The sequence below is a fragment of the Anastrepha ludens genome, chromosome Y (genome assembly GCF_028408465.1).
Source record: "Anastrepha ludens isolate Willacy chromosome Y, idAnaLude1.1, whole genome shotgun sequence".
NCBI lineage: Eukaryota > Metazoa > Arthropoda > Insecta > Diptera > Tephritidae > Anastrepha > Anastrepha ludens.
In genome coordinates, this window is record NC_071504.1 from 1569218 (window position 1) to 1587020 (window position 17803).

Genomic DNA, 17803 nt, shown 5'->3' on the forward strand with positions numbered 1-17803 from the left:
CGTCGCGCAGATTAATTCGAGGCGCCGTGCCGTAATTTTCCATTTACCTTAACTTCGAATATATGTATATACATGTGTATATAAAATAAATTGTATTTTTTCGGAATAGCGTGTTTTTCTTTTCGTTGAAAGAACAGTTAACGAAAATGCTCGTTGACTACACATTTTGGTGTGTGTAGTCATCGAAGTCGCAAAATGTGTAGTCAACGAGCATTTTCGTTAACTGTTCTTTCAACGAAAAGAAAAACACGCTATTCCGAAAAAATACAATTTATTTTATATACACATGTATATATATATATTCGAAGTTAAGGTAAATAGAAAATTACGGCACGGCGCCTCGAATTAATCTGCGCGACGTGGTATACGATCCAATTGCGACAAGAGATCAATATTAACTTTTGCTGGTAGCCGGACCGAATAGTTCCCTGTAGACAAACGCAAATAATTGGCCTTAAAATGCGCCTCGCAGTCAAGCTCTTCCTTGGAGTATGTGGCGACAGATTCACAGCAACTTTCAACCTCCCAAAATCTACGTACTAGTTGATCGATTTGAACATTGGATTCGTAACCTATGTCAAGTGATGACTGTGCGGCCAATATCGCTCCCCTTTGCCGCTGCGATTCACCACCTGTTACAACCCATCCTAACCTAGTTTTCTGTAGGCACGGTAGACCGTGAGCTAACTTTATTTGTCCAATGCATAAGAGATCATAGAAGAGGCTGGCTCCAATAAGCATGTCTATTCGTTGCGACTTGAAAAATCCTCGATCTGCTAAACAAATGTTCGACGGTATTTTCCAATGAGAAATATCCAAAGTAAAAGAGGGTTGATTGTCCGTTATGTTAGGAGCAACCAACACTGTAATGCAGGTAGAGTACTTCGAGTTTTGAGACTGAATAGTAATATTGACAGTCAAACCATCAGAGGCGAAGTTTGCATTACCAAGACCCGATACGTAGGTGGATGACTTGGTTTTTCGCAACTGCAGTTGATGAGCAAGACGAGACGTTATAATATGCAACTGCGACCCTGAGTCGAGCAGTGCACGACATGGCACCCATGTACCTGCGCTGTTCTTAACATTGATGACAGCAGTGGCTAGAAGCACAACATCATGACTGAGATTCTGAGCAGATGTGACAATTGATGTTGTTTGTGAGATTGCAGCCAAGGTGTGGTGTGCGACTGAAGTTGAAACAAGCTTAGAGGTGTTTGGAGGTGCTAATTGGGAGGATGCTTGCACTGAAGATGCAGGACCTTGTGACGACATTGGTGAAGAAGAGGAGTCGATATGTAGCAGACTGTGGTGCTTGGATCCACACGTACGACATAGACCAGCATTGCACGTTCGAAGCTGATGGCCTTTTCTATGGCAGTTTAAACACAAAGCAAGCCTTTTGACCTCCTTAAGACGGAGTTGTGGAGATAAATTTAAAAAACGGGTGCATGAATATACAGCATGGTCTGTGTTGTCGCAAAAAACACAGCCATTGGTTGAATTGTTTGTATTGTTAGTAGCAATAAATGATTTTCTACCATGGTTAATAGTTCTACTATTTTTTCCCACCTGTGAGCCACGAGTATACGCTGCCATGGAATGTTCTACATTCTCCAGCCTTTGACAACGCTTCTCCAGGAAATTTGTAAACTGCTCCCATGAGGGTATGAGATCTAACGGCGCAGCTTCCTCCCAATTTGCCTGCGTGATACTGTCGACTTTTTGCAGAAGAGTGTGTACGATTATACACCCCGCTATTTGCTCCGAATTCCCCATGGTGCGTAGAGCGCGCAGGTTTGCATTTACCTTGTCGGATAATTCACGAAGCTTCACCGCTGAAGAAGTGTCCACCTTTTTGATGCCCATAATCTCAGTGATGTGTGCCTGAAAAATAAGACGCTTATTGTTAAATCTTTTGTTAAGCAAATCTAGAGCCACAGAGTAGTTGTTGCCACTCATCTCCAACGAACGAATTGCATCCAGAGCTGGACCCTTCAGATATGAACGTAGGTGCTGCAACTTCTCGACATCCGTGAGGTCCGGATCCTTGTCTATAACGGTTGAAAACAAGGAAAAGAAATCTGTGTATTCCGTATATCCTCCACTGAATATAGGCAGTCTGAGCTCAGGCAAACGTGGTCGACTTTGCAAAACAACTGTTTGCCCTTCCAAAACCGGATCGTGCCGCATGGTTGAGCAGGATGGCATTTGAGATTGACGTTTATGAATTTCACGCCGTATACGACACCGAAGTAAAAGGAGTAGCTCTTCAAAATTTGAACGCAGTGCTCCGCCGATTTCGTCAAAATTGAGCTCCTCTAAGCTGTCATGAGCCAAGTTAAACGTGCTGGAAATATGTTCGAGGCACTCCAACCGTACCTTTAAATCTACTTCGGTGAATGGATTAATTTTTTCACCTTCGATTGCCCGTTCAATCGATTGCGCTTGTGCATAAATTGATTGCGCCTTACGTTTGTAAAAAATCACCATATCCTCAGGTGACAACCGAGAAGCTTCGTTTGTTGCCATCATACAAAATATTAAAAATGTATTAACGAACAATAATATATATATATATATTAAAATTGTATGCACGGGTTGAAGTTAGCAGTTTATACCGTTTGAAGTTAGCGGTATGAGCAGGTTGAAGTTAGCGGGATATACCGTTTGAAGTTAGCGGTATGAGCAGGTTGAAGTTAGCGGGATATACCGTTGGAAGATAAAACTACCGGAATACCGTATGAAGTTAGTGTTTTTATTGTTTTTTTTAAGTTCGTACATATGCTACTTTAGTTATGTACGTGTGCTTCTGTACTTCACTTCAACTGTATTTTGTCTTATTTATTTCAACTGCTTTTTGTTTTATTTGTTTCAACTGTATTTTGTTTTATTTGTTTCAACTATATTTTATGTATTTATGGGTTGCTTGTTGCGTATTTCGTTTTTATAATGACCATAAATGCATAAGATGAGTTTACCCTATCTTCCGGAAGATCAGCCATAATATGTTCCGCTAAGTGCGGTTTAGCTCGGAAGCATAGAGTGCATTTGCTTACAACGTTCGAAACAGTTTTTCGTCCGCCAATAGGCCAATACTGCAGCCGAATGTATGCTAGTAGGGAACGAGGACCCGCGTGCAAATTGCGCCTATGAAAATGCATAATGATTGCCTGAGTGACAGGATGACGTCTCGGCAGTATGACTGGATGCTGCGCCTCGAAGTCGAGCGCTGAATTTTTCAGTCGTCCACCCACACGAAGCAATCCACAACTATCGATGAATGGTGAGAGCGACGCAATGCAACTAGATGCCTTCACACCTTGACCGGCTTGAAGGCATTTGAGATCCTCTTTGAAGTGAAGCCTTTGGATGGTGCGCAGGAGTAGTTTTGTGCCACGGCGTATGCAATCAACAGTCAGTCCAGAAAGCCGCAAGCGATTTTGGAACTTATAAATGTAACCAAAAACATGCTGTAATTTTTCAAATGAATTTATGAATTTACACCTGAGTGTTATGTCAACGTACTTAGATGTCGCAAATAACACCCTTTTGCGCATTTCTGGGAGTTGACTGACTTGACTGCAAGGGTTTGGCCAATTGTTTTTATCTTGAGCTAAAAAATCCGGTCCATGCAGCCATAGAGATGAGTTAATGAGGTCGTTAGAGGTTGCACCTCTGGATAAAATATCAGCTGGGTTAAACTTCGTAGGCACGTAGCGCCATTCCATACCCGCAGTCAACTCCTGTATAGTGGCTATGCGATTAGCTGTAAAGATTTGAAATCTTGAAGGTTCGTCGCGGATCCAGGATAACACCACCGCCGAATCAGACCAACAATAATATCGACACGAGAAAAGTTTCATTTGAGCTATTTCATGCATGAGTTGCGCCAACAGGGAGGCACCGCACAACTCCAGCCTTGGAACCGTAAGAGTTTTTAAGGGCGCTACACGAGATTTTGAACATAGCAGTTGCGCCTGGTTTCTTCCTTGACTGACTGACACGACGTAAAGACAAGCTCCGTATGCTTCGATGCTGGCGTCACTAAAACCATGAATTTCATAGGCGCCATTCTGCTGTATTGACAAACGGGGAAACTTTATTTGCGGTATGCAGCCAAAATCTGCACACAAACTAAGCCACGATGAATGTAGTGATGAAGGCAAACTTTCATCCCAGTCAAGCCTTTCTTTCCAGATTTGTTGAAGAAAGATTTTAGCCTTCGAAATAATAGGGCCGATGAGACCGAGTGGGTCATAAAAACGAGCAATAGTTGACAAAATGGACCGCTTGCAATGTTTTGATGAAGGCTGCATTGGTGAGAACGCGAACAATAGGCAATCTGATGCAGGATCCCAAGTTAAACCGAGTGTTTTAGTTATATCGCTTCCATCGTCGAACTTAAGTCGTGTTTCTCGATCATCAGGTGGTATCGTCTGCAACAATTCAGGATTACTGGAGCACCACTTTCTCAACTTGAATCCTCCTTTTTCCAGCAGCTTTGTAGTTTGACTCATAATTTCCTTGACTTCTTGAATGGACTCACCGCCTGTAATAAGATCATCGACATAAAAATCGCGCTTTAATATTTTTGAGCCTATGGGGTAGACAGTTTGTTCATCAATGGCTAACTGGTGCATCGAACGAATTGAGAGGAATGAAGCTGGTCTTGTACCATAAGTGACTGTGTCAAGTTTAAAGACGTTGACCGGCTGCTGTGGGGAGTCACGCCACAAGATGCACTGCAGATAACTATCGGGCGAACCATACAACCTAAGCTGTTCAACACATTGCTTCGGTTTAGAACCTTTCCAATCGCTTTGACGGGTGACATATGTAAGATGTATCGTTGTGTACGAGTCTCACAGCCCGATAGTTATCTGCAGTGCATCTTGTGGCGTGACTCCCCACAACAGCCGTTCAACGTCTTTAAACTTGACACAATCACTTATGGTACAAGACCAGCTTCATTCCTCTCAATTCGTTCGATGCACCAGTTAGCCATTGAGGAAACTTGTAAACTGCTCCCATGAGGGTATGAGATCTAACGGCGCAGCTTCCTCCCAATTTGCCTGCGTGATACTGTCGACTTTTTGCAGAAGAGTGTGTACGATTATACACCCCGCTATTTGCTCCGAATTCCCCATGGTGCGTAGGGCGCGCAGGTTTGCATTTACCTTGTCGGATAATTCACGAAGCTTCACCGCTGATGAAGTGTCCACCCTTTTGATGCCCATAATCTCAGTGATGTGTGCCTGAAAAATAAGACGCTTATTATTAAATCTTTTGTTAAGCAAGTCTAGAGCCACAGAGTAGTTGTTGCCACTCATCTCCAACGAACGAATTGCATCCAGAGCTGGACCCTTCAGATATGAACGTAGGTGCTGCAACTTCTCGACATCCGTGAGGTCCGGATCCTTGTCTATAACGGTTGAAAACAAGGAAAAGAAATCTGTGTATTCCGTATATCCTCCACTGAATATAGGCAGTCTGAGCTCAGGCAAACGTGGTCGACTTTGCAAAACAACTGTTTGCCCTTCCAAAACCGGATCGTGCCGCATGGTTGAGCAGGATGGCATTTGAGATTGACGTTTATGAATCTCACGCCGTATACGACACCGAAGTAAAAGGAGTAGCTCTTCAAAATTTGAACGCAGTGCTCCGCCGATTTCGTCAAAATTGAGCTCCTCTAAGCTGTCATGAGCCAAGTTAAACGTGCTGGAAATATGTTCGAGGCACTCCAACCGTACCTTTAAATCTACTTCGGTGAATGGATTAATTTTTTCACCTTCGATTGCCCGTTCAATCGATTGCGCTTGTGCATAAATTGATTGCGCCTTACGTTTGTAAAAAATCACCATATCCTCAGGTGACAACCGAGAAGCTTCGTTTGTTGCCATCATACAAAATATTAAAAATGTATTAACGAACAATAATATATATATATATTAAAATTGTATGCACGGGTTGAAGTTAGCAGTTTATACCGTTTGAAGTTAGCGGTATGAGCAGGTTGAAGTTAGCGGGATATACCGTTTGAAGTTAGCGGTATGAGCAGGTTGAAGTTAGCGGGATATACCGTTGGAAGATAAAACTACCGGAATACCGTATGAAGTTAGTGTTTTTATTGTTTTTTTTTTAAGTTCGTACATATGCTACTTTAGTTATGTACGTGTGCTTCTGTACTTCACTTCAACTGTATTTTGTCTTATTTATTTCAACTGCTTTTTGTTTTATTTGTTTCAACTGTACTTTGTTTTATTTGTTTCAACTGTATTTTGTTTTATTTATTTCAACTATTTTTATTTTATTTATTTCAACAATTTTTTATTTTATTTATTTCAACAATTTTTTATTTTATTTATTTCAACAATTTTTTATTTTATTTACCAACTATTTTTTGTTTTATTTATTTCAATAGATATATTCCACGAGAATTTAAATAGGATTATATTAATCGCGATCACGTCGGGGTCACCAAAACGATGGTGTGACTCCCCACAGCAGCCGGTCAACGTCTTTAAACTTGACACAGCCACTTATGGTACAAGACCAGCTTCATTCCTCTCAATTCGTTCGATGCACCAGTTAGCCATTGATGAACAAACTGTCTACCCCATAGGCTCAAAAATATTAAAGCGCGATTTTTATGTCGATGATCTTATTACAGGCGGTGAGTCCATTCAAGAAGTCAAGGAAATTATGAGTCAAACTACAAAGCTGCTGGAAAAAGGAGGATTCAAGTTGAGAAAGTGGTGCTCCAGTAATCCTGAATTGTTGCAGACGATACCACCTGATGATCGAGAAACTCTACTTAAGTTCGACGATGGAAGCGATATAGCTAAAACACTCGGTTTAACTTGGGATCCTGCATCAGATTGCCTATTGTTCGCGTTCTCACCAATGCAGCCTTCATCAAAACATTGCAAGCGGTCCATTTTGTCAACTATTGCTCGTTTTTATGACCCACTCGGTCTCATCGGCCCTATTATTTCGAAGGCTAAAATCTTTCTTCAACAAATCTGGAAAGAAAGGCTTGACTGGGATGAAAGTTTGCCTTCATCACTACATTCATCGTGGCTTAGTTTGTGTGCAGATTTTGGCTGCATACCGCAAATAAAGTTTCCCCGTTTGTCAATACAGCAGAATGGCGCCTATGAAATTCATGGTTTTAGTGACGCCAGCATCGAAGCATACGGAGCTTGTCTTTACGTCGTGTCAGTCAGTCAAGGAAGAAACCAGGCGCAACTGCTATGTTCAAAATCTCGTGTAGCGCCCTTAAAAACTCTTACGGTTCCAAGGCTGGAGTTGTGCGGTGCCTCCCTGTTGGCGCAACTCATGCATGAAATAGCTCAAATGAAACTTTTCTCGTGTCGATATTATTGTTGGTCTGATTCGGCGGTGGTGTTATCCTGGATCCGCGACGAACCTTCAAGATTTCAAATCTTTACAGCTAATCGCATAGCCACTATACAGGAGTTGACTGCGGGTATGGAATGGCGCTACGTGCCTACGAAGTTTAACCCAGCTGATATTTTATCCAGAGGTGCAACCTCTAACGACCTCATTAACTCATCTCTATGGCTGCATGGACCGGATTTTTTAGCTCAAGATAAAAACAATTGGCCAAACCCTTGCAGTCAAGTCAGTCAACTCCCAGAAATGCGCAAAAGGGTGTTATTTGCGACATCTGAGTACGTTGACATAACACTCAGGTGTAAATTCATAAATTCTTTTGAAAAATTACAGCATGTTTTTGGTTACATTTATAAGTTCCAAAATCGCTTGCGGCTTTCTGGACTGACTGTTGATTGCATACGCCGAGGCACAAAACTACTCCTGCGCACTATCCAAAGGCTTCACTTCAAAGAGGATCTCAAATGCCTTCAAGCCGGTCAAGGAGTGAAGGCATCTAGTTGCATTGCGTCGCTCTCACCATTCATCGATAGTTGTGGATTGCTTCGTGTGGGTGGACGACTGAAAAATTCAGCGCTCGACTTCGAGGCGCAGCATCCAGTCATACTGCCGAGGCGTCATCCTGTCACTCAGGCAATCATTATGCATTTTCATAGGCGCAATTTGCACGCGGGTCCTCGTTCCCTACTAGCATACATTCGGCTGCAGTATTGGCCTATTGGCGGACGAAAAACTGTTTCGAACGTTGTAAGCAAATGCACTCTATGCTTCCGAGCTAAACCGCACTTAGCGGAACATATTATGGCTGATCTTCCGGAAGATAGGGTAAACTCATCTTATGCATTTATGGTCACAGGCGTCGATTATTGTGGACCATTCCATTATAAAAACGAAATACGCAACAAGCAACCCATAAAATGTTACATTTGCATATTCATATGCTTTGCCACGAAAGCTGTGCACCTGGAGCTCGTAGCAGACTTATCAACGAAGGCATTCTTAAATGCACTAAAGCGGTTCATCCTAACGCGTTGTCGCCCCACTCGTATATGGTCGGACAACGCAACCAACTTTGTCGGCGCTAAGAATGAGATGGCAGAATTAAAACGTTTATTCCTGAGCGATAATCATGTGCAAGCAGTTCATGAATTTTGTCTAGCTAATACCATAGAATGGCATTTCATTCCACCTCGCTCTCCACACTTTGGTGGGCTTTGGGAAGCGGCCGTTAAAACTGCGAAATATCATTTTCATCGCTCGGTGGGCTCGTCATTATTAAACTTCGATGAACTGCGCACACTTATTTGCCACATAGCGGCAATTATTAACTCAAGACCTTTGTTTCCACTTTCAGACAATCCGGCTGATTTAGACGTTCTAACTCCAGCTCACTTCATTGGCACTGCTCCTATCTCTACTTACGTTGAACCAGATGTCACGAATATTAACTTTAATCGTTTGGATCAATGGCAGCGCGTATCATACTACCAGCAGATATTTTGGGCACGTTGGCATGAGGAGTACTTAACTACCTTGCAGCAGCGCTCAAAGTGGCGCACACAGAATTTCGAACTCTGCGTCAACGACATAGTTTTAGTAAAGGACGAAAATCTGCCTCCTCTCAAGTGGCCCCTAGCAAGAGTCACCGAACTAATATATGGATCAGATCGTGTGGCACGTGTCGCTGTACTAAAGACTGCAAATGGAGTCATCCGAAGAGCCATCCGAAAGCTATGCCCATTGCCAAGACAGGATGAGGTTGAAAGCCAGAGTCTTCCAACGGGGGGAGGATGTTTGGTTATGCAGAAAGCAGCGCAGTCAGCGCAACCAACATAAACGATGCACTTGCCCTCTCTCATGCACTTTAACACCTGTATGTACATATATACAAACTTTTGTAAATTGCTCTGCGCAGCAATCAAAGCAAGTATATGTATATCTACGCCAAACTGCAGAGCAATGTCAGTCGCAATTGGATCGTATACCACGTCGCGCAAATTAATTCGAGGCGCCGTGCCGTAATTTTCTATTTACCTTAACTTCGAATATATATATATAAATGTGTATATAAAATAAATTGTATTTTTTCGGAATAGCGTGTTTTTCTTTTCGTTGAAAGAACAGTTAACGAAAATGCTCGTTGACTACACATTTTGATCCATATATCTAGCATACATTCGGCTGCAGTATTGGCCTATTGGCGGACGAAAAACTGTTTCGAACGTTGTAAGCAAATGCACTCTATGCTTCCGAGCTAAACCGCACTTAGCGGAACATATTATGGCTGATCTTCCGGAAGATAGGGTAAACTCATCTTATGCATTTATGGTCACAGGCGTCGATTATTGTGGACCATTCCATTATAAAAACGAAATACGCAACAAGCAACCCATAAAATGTTACATTTGCATATTCATATGTTTTGCCACGAAAGCTGTGCAGTTGGAGCTCGTAGCAGACTTATCAACGAAGGCATTCATAAATGCACTAAAGCGGTTCATCCTAACGCGTTGTCGCCCCACTCGTATATGGTCGGACAACGCAACCAACTTTGTTGGCGTTAAGAATGAGATGGCAGAATTAAAACGTTTATTCCTGAGCGAGACACATGTGCAAGCAGTTCATGAATTTTGTCTAGCCAATACCATAGATTGGCATTTCATTCCACCTCGCTCTCCACACTTTGGTGGGCTTTGAGAAGCGGCCGTTAAAACTGCGAAATATCATTTTCATCGCTCGGTGGGCTCGTCATTATTAAACTTCGATGAACTGCGCACACTTATTTGCCACATAGCGGCAATTATTAACTCAAGACCTTTGTTTCCACTTTCAGACAATCCGGCTTATTTAGACGTTCTAACTCCAGCTCACTTCATTGGCACTGCTCCTATCTCTACTTATGTTGAACCAGATGTCACGAAGATTAACTTTAATCGTTTGGATCAATGGCAGCGCGTATCATACTACCAGCAGATATTTTGGGCACGTTGGCGTGAGGAGTACTTAACTACCTTGCAGCAGCGCTCAAAGTGGCGCACACAGAATTTCGAACTCTGCGTCAACGACATAGTTTTAGTAAAGGACGAAAATCTGCCTCCTCTCAAGTGGCCCCTAGCAAGAGTCACCGAACTAATATATGGATCAGATCGTGTGGCACGTGTCGCTGTACTAAAGACTGCAAATGGAGTCATCCGAAGAGCCATCCGAAAGCTATGCCCATTGCCAAGACAGGATGAGGTTGAAAGCCAGAGTCTTCCAACGGGGGGAGGATGTTTGGTTATGCAGAAAGCAGCGCAGTCAGCGCAACCAACATAAACGATGCACTTGCCCTCTCTCATGCACTCTAACACCTGTATGTACATATATACAAACTTTTGTAAATTGCTCTGCGCAGCAATCAAAGCAAGTATATATCTACGCCCAACTGCAGGGCAAAGTCAGTCGCAATTGGATCGTATACCACGTCGCGCAGATTAATTCGAGGCACCGTGCCGTAATTTTCTATTTACCTTAACTTCGAATATATGTATATACATGTGTATATAAAATAAATTGTATTTTTTCGGACTAGCGTGTTTTTCTTTTCGTTGAAAGAACAGTTAACGAAAATGCTCGTTGACTACACATTTTTAATCGTACACACTCTTCTGCAAAAAGTCGACAGTATCACGCAGGCAAATTGGGAGGAAGCTGCGCCGTTAGATCTCATGCCCTCATGGGAGCAGTTTACAAATTTCCTGGAGAAGCGTTGTCAAAGGCTGGAGAATGTAGAACATTCCATGGCAGCGTATACTCGTGGCTCACAGGTGGGAAAAAATAGTAGAACTATTAACCATGGTAGAAAATCATTTATTGCTACTAACAATACAAACAATTCAACCAATGGCTGTGTTTTTTGCGACAACACAGACCATGCTGTATATTCATGCACCCGTTTTTTAAATTTATCTACACAACTCCGTCTTAAGGAGGTCAAAAGGCTTGCTTTGTGTTTAAACTGCCTCAGAAAAGGCCATCAGCTTCGAACGTGCAATGCTGGTCTATGTCGTACGTGTGGATCCAAGCACCATAGTCTGCTACATATCGACTCCTCTTCTTCACCAATGTCGTCACAAGGTCCTGCATCTTCAGTGCAAGCATCCTCCCAATTAGCACCTCCAAACACCTCTAAGCTTGTTTCAACTTCAGTCGCACACCACACCTTGGCTGCAATCTCACAAACAACGTCAATTGTCACATCTGCTCAGAATCTCAGTCCTGTGCTTCTAGCCACTGCTGTCATCAATGTTAAGAACAGCGCAGGTACATGGGTGCCATGTCGTGCACTGCTCGACTCAGGGTCGCAGTTGCATATTATAACGTCTCGTCTTGCTCATCAACTGCAGTTGCGAAAAACCAAGTCATCCACCTACGTATCGGGTCTTGGTAATGCAAACTTCGCCTCTGATGGTTTGACTGTCAATATTACTATTCAGTCTCAAAACTCGGAGTACTCTACCTGCATTACAGCGTTGGTTGCTCCTAACATAACGGACAATCAACCCTCTTTTACTTTGGATATTTCTCATTGGAAAATACCGTCGAACATTTGTTTAGCAGTTCGAGGTTTTTTCAAGTCGCAACGAATAGACATGCTTATTGGAGCCAGCCTCTTCTATGATCTCTTATGCATTGGACAAATAAAGTTAGCTCACGGTCTACCGTGCCTACAGAAAACTAGGTTAGGATGGGTTGTAACAGGTGGTGAATCGCAGCGGCAAAGGGGAGCGATATTGGCCGCACAGTCATCACTTGACATAGGTTACGAATCCAATGTTCAAATCGATCAACTAGTACGTAGATTTTGGGAGGTTGAAAGTTGCTGTGAATCTGTCGCCACATACTCCAAGGAAGAGCTTGACTGCGAGGCGCATTTTAAGGCCAATTATTTGCGTTTGTCTACAGGGAACTATTCGGTCCGGCTACCAGCAAAAGTTAATATTGATCTCTTGGGCGACTCTTATCAACAAGCGTTTCGTCGTTTTCTTAATCTAGAGCGAAAATTGGACCGCCACCCACAGCGGAAGGCCCAATATGCAGCATTCATACGGGAGTATTTGAATCTAGGACATATGCCACTGGTTACTAAGAACAATCTGCGGTATTGCAAATACTTTCTGCCGCATCACTGTGTTTTGAAGGAAGAGAGCACAACTACAAAACTCCGCGTTGTATTCGATGGCTCTGCGGTTTCATCTTCTGGATACTCGTTGAACGACTTGCTTATGACAGGACCCACCATACAACCTAAGCTGTTCAACACATTGCTTCGGTTTAGAACCTTTCCAATCGCTTTGACGGGTGACATATGTAAGATGTATCGTTGTGTACGAGTCTCAGAGCCCGATAGTTATCTGCAGTGCATCTTGTGGCGTGACTCCCCACAGCAGCCGGTCAACGTCTTTAAACTTGACACAGTCTCTTATGGTACAAGACCAGCTTCATTCCTCTCAATTCGTTCGATGCACCAGTTAGCCATTGATGAACAAACTGTCTACCCCATAGGCTCAAAAATATTAAAGCGCGATTTTTATGTCGATGATCTTATTACAGGCGGTGAGTCCATTCAAGAAGTCAAGGAAATTATGAGTCAAACTACAAAGCTGCTGGAAAAAGGAGGATTCAAGTTGAGAAAGTGGTGCTCCAGTAATCCTGAATTGTTGCAGACGATACCACCTGATGATCGAGAAACACGACTTAAGTTCGACGATGGAAGCGATATAACTAAAACACTCGGTTTAACTTGGGATCCTGCATCAGATTGCCTATTGTTCGCGTTCTCACCAATGCAGCCTTCATCAAAACATTGCAAGCGGTCCATTTTGTCAACTATTGCTCGTTTTTATGACCCACTCGGTCTCATCGGCCCTATTATTTCGAAGGCTAAAATCTTTCTTCAACAAATCTGGAAAGAAAGGCTTGACTGGGATGAAAGTTTGCCTTCATCACTACATTCATCGTGGCTTAGTTTGTGTGCAGATTTTGGCCGCATACCGCAAATAAAGTTTCCCCGTTTGTCAATACAGCAGAATGGCGCCTATGAAATTCATGGTTTTAGTGACGCCAGCATCGAAGCATACGGAGCTTGTCTTTACGTCGTGTCAGTCAGTCAAGGAAGAAACCAGGGGCAACTGCTATGTTCAAAATCTCGTGTAGCGCCCTTAAAAACTCTTACGGTTCCAAGGCTGGAGTTGTGCGGTGCCTCCCTGTTGGCGCAACTCATGCATGAAATAGCTCAAATGAAACTTTTCTTGTGTCGATATTATTGTTGGTCTGATTCGACGGTGGTGTTATCCTGGATCCGCGACGAACCTTCAAGATTTCAAATCTTTACAGCTAATCGCATAGCCACTATACAGGAGTTGACTGCGGGTATGGAATGGCGCTACGTGCCTACGAAGTTTAACCCAGCTGATATTTTATCCAGAGGTGCAACCTCTAACGACCTCATTAACTCATCTCTATGGCTGCATGGACCGGATTTTTTAGCTCAAGATAAAAACAATTGGCCAAACCCTTGCAGTCAAGTCAGTCAACTCCCAGAAATGCGCAAAAGGGTGTTATTTGCGACATCTGAGTACGTTGACATAACACTCAGGTGTAAATTCATAAATTCATTTGAAAAATTACAGCATGTTTTTGGTTACATTTATAAGTTCCAAAATCGCTTGCGGCTTTCTGGACTGACTGTTGATTGCATACGCCGAGGCACAAAACTACTCCTGCGCACTATCCAAAGGCTTCACTTCAAAGAGGATCTCAAATGCCTTCAAGCCGGTCAAGGTGTGAAGGCATCTAGTTGCATTGCGTCGCTCTCACCATTCATCGATAGTTGTGGATTGCTTCGTGTGGGTGGACGACTGAAAAATTCAGCGCTCGACTTCGAGGCGCAGCATCCAGTCATACTGCCGAGGCGTCATCCTGTCACTCAGGCAATCATTATGCATTTTCATAGGCGCAATTTGCACGCGGGTCCTCGTTCCCTACTAGCATACATTCGGCTGCAGTATTGGCCTATTGGCGGACGAAAAACTGTTTCGAACGTTGTAAGCAAATGCACTCTATGCTTCCGAGCTAAACCGCACTTAGCGGAACATATTATGGCTGATCTTCCGGAAGATAGGGTAAACTCATCTTATGCATTTATGGTCACAGGCGTCGATTATTGTGGACCATTCCATTATAAAAACGAAATACGCAACAAGCAACCCATAAAATGTTACATTTGCATATTCATATGCTTTGCCACGAAAGCTGTGCACCTGGAGCTCGTAGCAGACTTATCAACGAAGGCATTCTTAAATGCACTAAAGCGGTTCATCCTAACGCGTTGTCGCCCCACTCGTATATGGTCGGACAACGCAACCAACTTTGTCGGCGCTAAGAATGAGATGGCAGAATTAAAACGTTTATTCCTGAGCGATAATCATGTGCAAGCAGTTCATGAATTTTGTCTAGCTAATACCATAGAATGGCATTTCATTCCACCTCGCTCTCCACACTTTGGTGGGCTTTGGGAAGCGGCCGTTAAAACTGCGAAATATCATTTTCATCGCTCGGTGGGCTCGTCATTATTAAACTTCGATGAACTGCGCACACTTATTTGCCACATAGCGGCAATTATTAACTCAAGACCTTTGTTTCCACTTTCAGACAATCCGGCTGATTTAGACGTTCTAACTCCAGCTCACTTCATTGGCACTGCTCCTATCTCTACTTACGTTGAACCAGATGTCACGAATATTAACTTTAATCGTTTGGATCAATGGCAGCGCGTATCATACTACCAGCAGATATTTTGGGCACGTTGGCATGAGGAGTACTTAACTACCTTGCAGCAGCGCTCAAAGTGGCGCACACAGAATTTCGAACTCTGCGTCAACGACATAGTTTTAGTAAAGGACGAAAATCTGCCTCCTCTCAAGTGGCCCCTAGCAAGAGTCACCGAACTAATATATGGATCAGATCGTGTGGCACGTGTCGCTGTACTAAAGACTGCAAATGGAGTCATCCGAAGAGCCATCCGAAAGCTATGCCCATTGCCAAGACAGGATGAGGTTGAAAGCCAGAGTCTTCCAACGGGGGGAGGATGTTTGGTTATGCAGAAAGCAGCGCAGTCAGCGCAACCAACATAAACGATGCACTTGCCCTCTCTCATGCACTTTAACACCTGTATGTACATATATACAAACTTTTGTAAATTGCTCTGCGCAGCAATCAAAGCAAGTATATGTATATCTACGCCAAACTGCAGAGCAATGTCAGTCGCAATTGGATCGTATACCACGTCGCGCAAATTAATTCGAGGCGCCGTGCCGTAATTTTCTATTTACCTTAACTTCGAATATATATATATAAATGTGTATATAAAATAAATTGTATTTTTTCGGAATAGCGTGTTTTTCTTTTCGTTGAAAGAACAGTTAACGAAAATGCTCGTTGACTACACATTTTGATCCATATATCTAGCATACATTCGGCTGCAGTATTGGCCTATTGGCGGACGAAAAACTGTTTCGAACGTTGTAAGCAAATGCACTCTATGCTTCCGAGCTAAACCGCACTTAGCGGAACATATTATGGCTGATCTTCCGGAAGATAGGGTAAACTCATCTTATGCATTTATGGTCACAGGCGTCGATTATTGTGGACCATTCCATTATAAAAACGAAATACGCAACAAGCAACCCATAAAATGTTACATTTGCATATTCATATGCTTTGCCACGAAAGCTGTGCACCTGGAGCTCGTAGCAGACTTATCAACGAAGGCATTCTTAAATGCACTAAAGCGGTTCATCCTAACGCGTTGTCGCCCCACTCGTATATGGTCGGACAACGCAACCAACTTTGTCGGCGCTAAGAATGAGATGGCAGAATTAAAACGTTTATTCCTGAGCGATAATCATGTGCAAGCAGTTCATGAATTTTGTCTAGCTAATACCATAGAATGGCATTTCATTCCACCTCGCTCTCCACACTTTGGTGGGCTTTGGGAAGCGGCCGTTAAAACTGCGAAATATCATTTTCATCGCTCGGTGGGCTCGTCATTATTAAACTTCGATGAACTGCGCACACTTATTTGCCACATAGCGGCAATTATTAACTCAAGACCTTTGTTTCCACTTTCAGACAATCCGGCTGATTTAGACGTTCTAACTCCAGCTCACTTCATTGGCACTGCTCCTATCTCTACTTACGTTGAACCAGATGTCACGAAGATTAACTTTAATCGTTTGGATCAATGGCAGCGCGTATCATACTACCAGCAGATATTTTGGGCACGTTGGCATGAGGAGTACTTAACTACCTTGCAGCAGCGCTCAAAGTGGCGCACACAGAATTTCGAACTCTGCGTCAACGACATAGTTTTAGTAAAGGACGAAAATCTGCCTCCTCTCAAGTGGCCCCTAGCAAGAGTCACCGAACTAATATATGGATCAGATCGTGTGGCACGTGTCGCTGTACTAAAGACTGCAAATGGAGTCATCCGAAGAGCCATCCGAAAGCTATGCCCATTGCCAAGACAGGATGAGGTTGAAAGCCAGAGTCTTCCAACGGGGGGAGGATGTTTGGTTATGCAGAAAGCAGCGCAGTCAGCGCAACCAACATAAACGATGCACTTGCCCTCTCTCATGCACTTTAACACCTGTATGTACATATATACAAACTTTTGTAAATTGCTCTGCGCAGCAATCAAAGCAAGTATATATCTACGCCCAACTGCAGGGCAAAGTCAGTCGCAATTGGATCGTATACCACGTCGCGCAGATTAATTCGAGGCGCCGTGCCGTAATTTTCTATTTACCTTAACTTCGAATATATATATATACATGTGTATATAAAATAAATTGTATTTTTTCGGAATAGCGTGTTTTTCTTTTCGTTGAAAGAACAGTTAACGAAAATGCCCGTTGACTACACATTTTGGTGACCCCGACGTGATCGCGATTAATATAATCCTATTTAAATTCTCGTGGAATATATCTATTGAAATAAATAAAATAAAAAATTGTTGAAATAAATAAAATAAAAAATAGTTGAAATAAATAAAACAAAATACAGTTGAAGTGAAGTACAGAAGCACACGTACATAACTAAAGTAGCATATGTACGAACTTAAAAAAAAACAATAAAAACACTAACTTCAAACGGTATATCCCGCTAACTTCAACCTGCTCATACCGCTAACTTCAAACGGTATAAACTGCTAACTTTAACCCGTGCATACAATTTTAATATATATATATATATTATTGTTCGTTAATACATTTTTAATATTTTGTATGATGGCAACAAACGAAGCTTCTCGGTTGTCACCTGAGGATATGGTGATTTTTTACAA

General features: G+C 42.7%; 5 protein-coding genes across 5 annotated transcripts; 3 read left to right on the top strand and 2 right to left on the bottom strand.

Annotated features, from left to right (window-relative positions):
* Positions 1-345: 345 nt before the first annotated feature.
* On the bottom strand, positions 346-2532 carry LOC128870563 (uncharacterized). Its single transcript, XM_054113216.1, has one exon. The coding sequence runs from the start codon at positions 2530-2532 to the stop codon at positions 346-348; it is 2187 nt and encodes a 728-aa protein (XP_053969191.1).
* Positions 2533-2918: 386 nt separating this feature from the next.
* LOC128870564 (uncharacterized) lies at positions 2919-4643 on the bottom strand. Its single transcript, XM_054113217.1, has 2 exons — positions 3579-4643; positions 2919-3473 (listed from the first exon to the last, which is right to left on the bottom strand). The coding sequence occupies exons 1-2, from the start codon at positions 4641-4643 to the stop codon at positions 2919-2921; spliced, it is 1620 nt and encodes a 539-aa protein (XP_053969192.1).
* Positions 4644-6582: 1939 nt separating this feature from the next.
* On the top strand, positions 6583-9255 carry LOC128870565 (uncharacterized). Its single transcript, XM_054113218.1, has 2 exons — positions 6583-7647; positions 7753-9255. Exons 1-2 carry the CDS (start codon positions 6583-6585, stop codon positions 9253-9255), a joined length of 2568 nt encoding a protein of 855 aa, XP_053969193.1.
* Positions 9256-11522: 2267 nt separating this feature from the next.
* Positions 11523-15593, top strand: LOC128870566 (uncharacterized). The gene is made up of 2 exons (XM_054113219.1): positions 11523-13985; positions 14091-15593. Exons 1-2 carry the CDS (start codon positions 11523-11525, stop codon positions 15591-15593), a joined length of 3966 nt encoding a protein of 1321 aa, XP_053969194.1.
* A 444-nt stretch (positions 15594-16037) lies between these two features.
* On the top strand, positions 16038-17072 carry LOC128870568 (uncharacterized). The gene has a single exon (XM_054113220.1). The coding sequence runs from the start codon at positions 16038-16040 to the stop codon at positions 17070-17072; it is 1035 nt and encodes a 344-aa protein (XP_053969195.1).
* Positions 17073-17803: the final 731 nt, after the last annotated feature.

Bases quoted from the DNA above. Each gene is read 5' to 3' on its own strand.
- LOC128870563 (XM_054113216.1), bottom strand. From the start codon at position 2,532: ATGGCAACAAACGAAGCTTCTCGGTTGTCACCTGAGGATATGGTGATT.
- LOC128870564 (XM_054113217.1), bottom strand. From the start codon at position 4,643: ATGCACCAGTTAGCCATTGATGAACAAACTGTCTACCCCATAGGCTCA. The intron at 3,474-3,578 runs GTCAGTCAACTC...GAAAAATTACAG, and splicing joins GGCCAAACCCTTGCAGTCAA to CATGTTTTTGGTTACATTTA.
- LOC128870565 (XM_054113218.1), top strand. From the start codon at position 6,583: ATGCACCAGTTAGCCATTGATGAACAAACTGTCTACCCCATAGGCTCA. The intron at 7,648-7,752 runs GTCAGTCAACTC...GAAAAATTACAG, and splicing joins GGCCAAACCCTTGCAGTCAA to CATGTTTTTGGTTACATTTA.
- LOC128870566 (XM_054113219.1), top strand. From the start codon at position 11,523: ATGTCGTCACAAGGTCCTGCATCTTCAGTGCAAGCATCCTCCCAATTA. The intron at 13,986-14,090 runs GTCAGTCAACTC...GAAAAATTACAG, and splicing joins GGCCAAACCCTTGCAGTCAA to CATGTTTTTGGTTACATTTA.
- LOC128870568 (XM_054113220.1), top strand. From the start codon at position 16,038: ATGGCTGATCTTCCGGAAGATAGGGTAAACTCATCTTATGCATTTATG.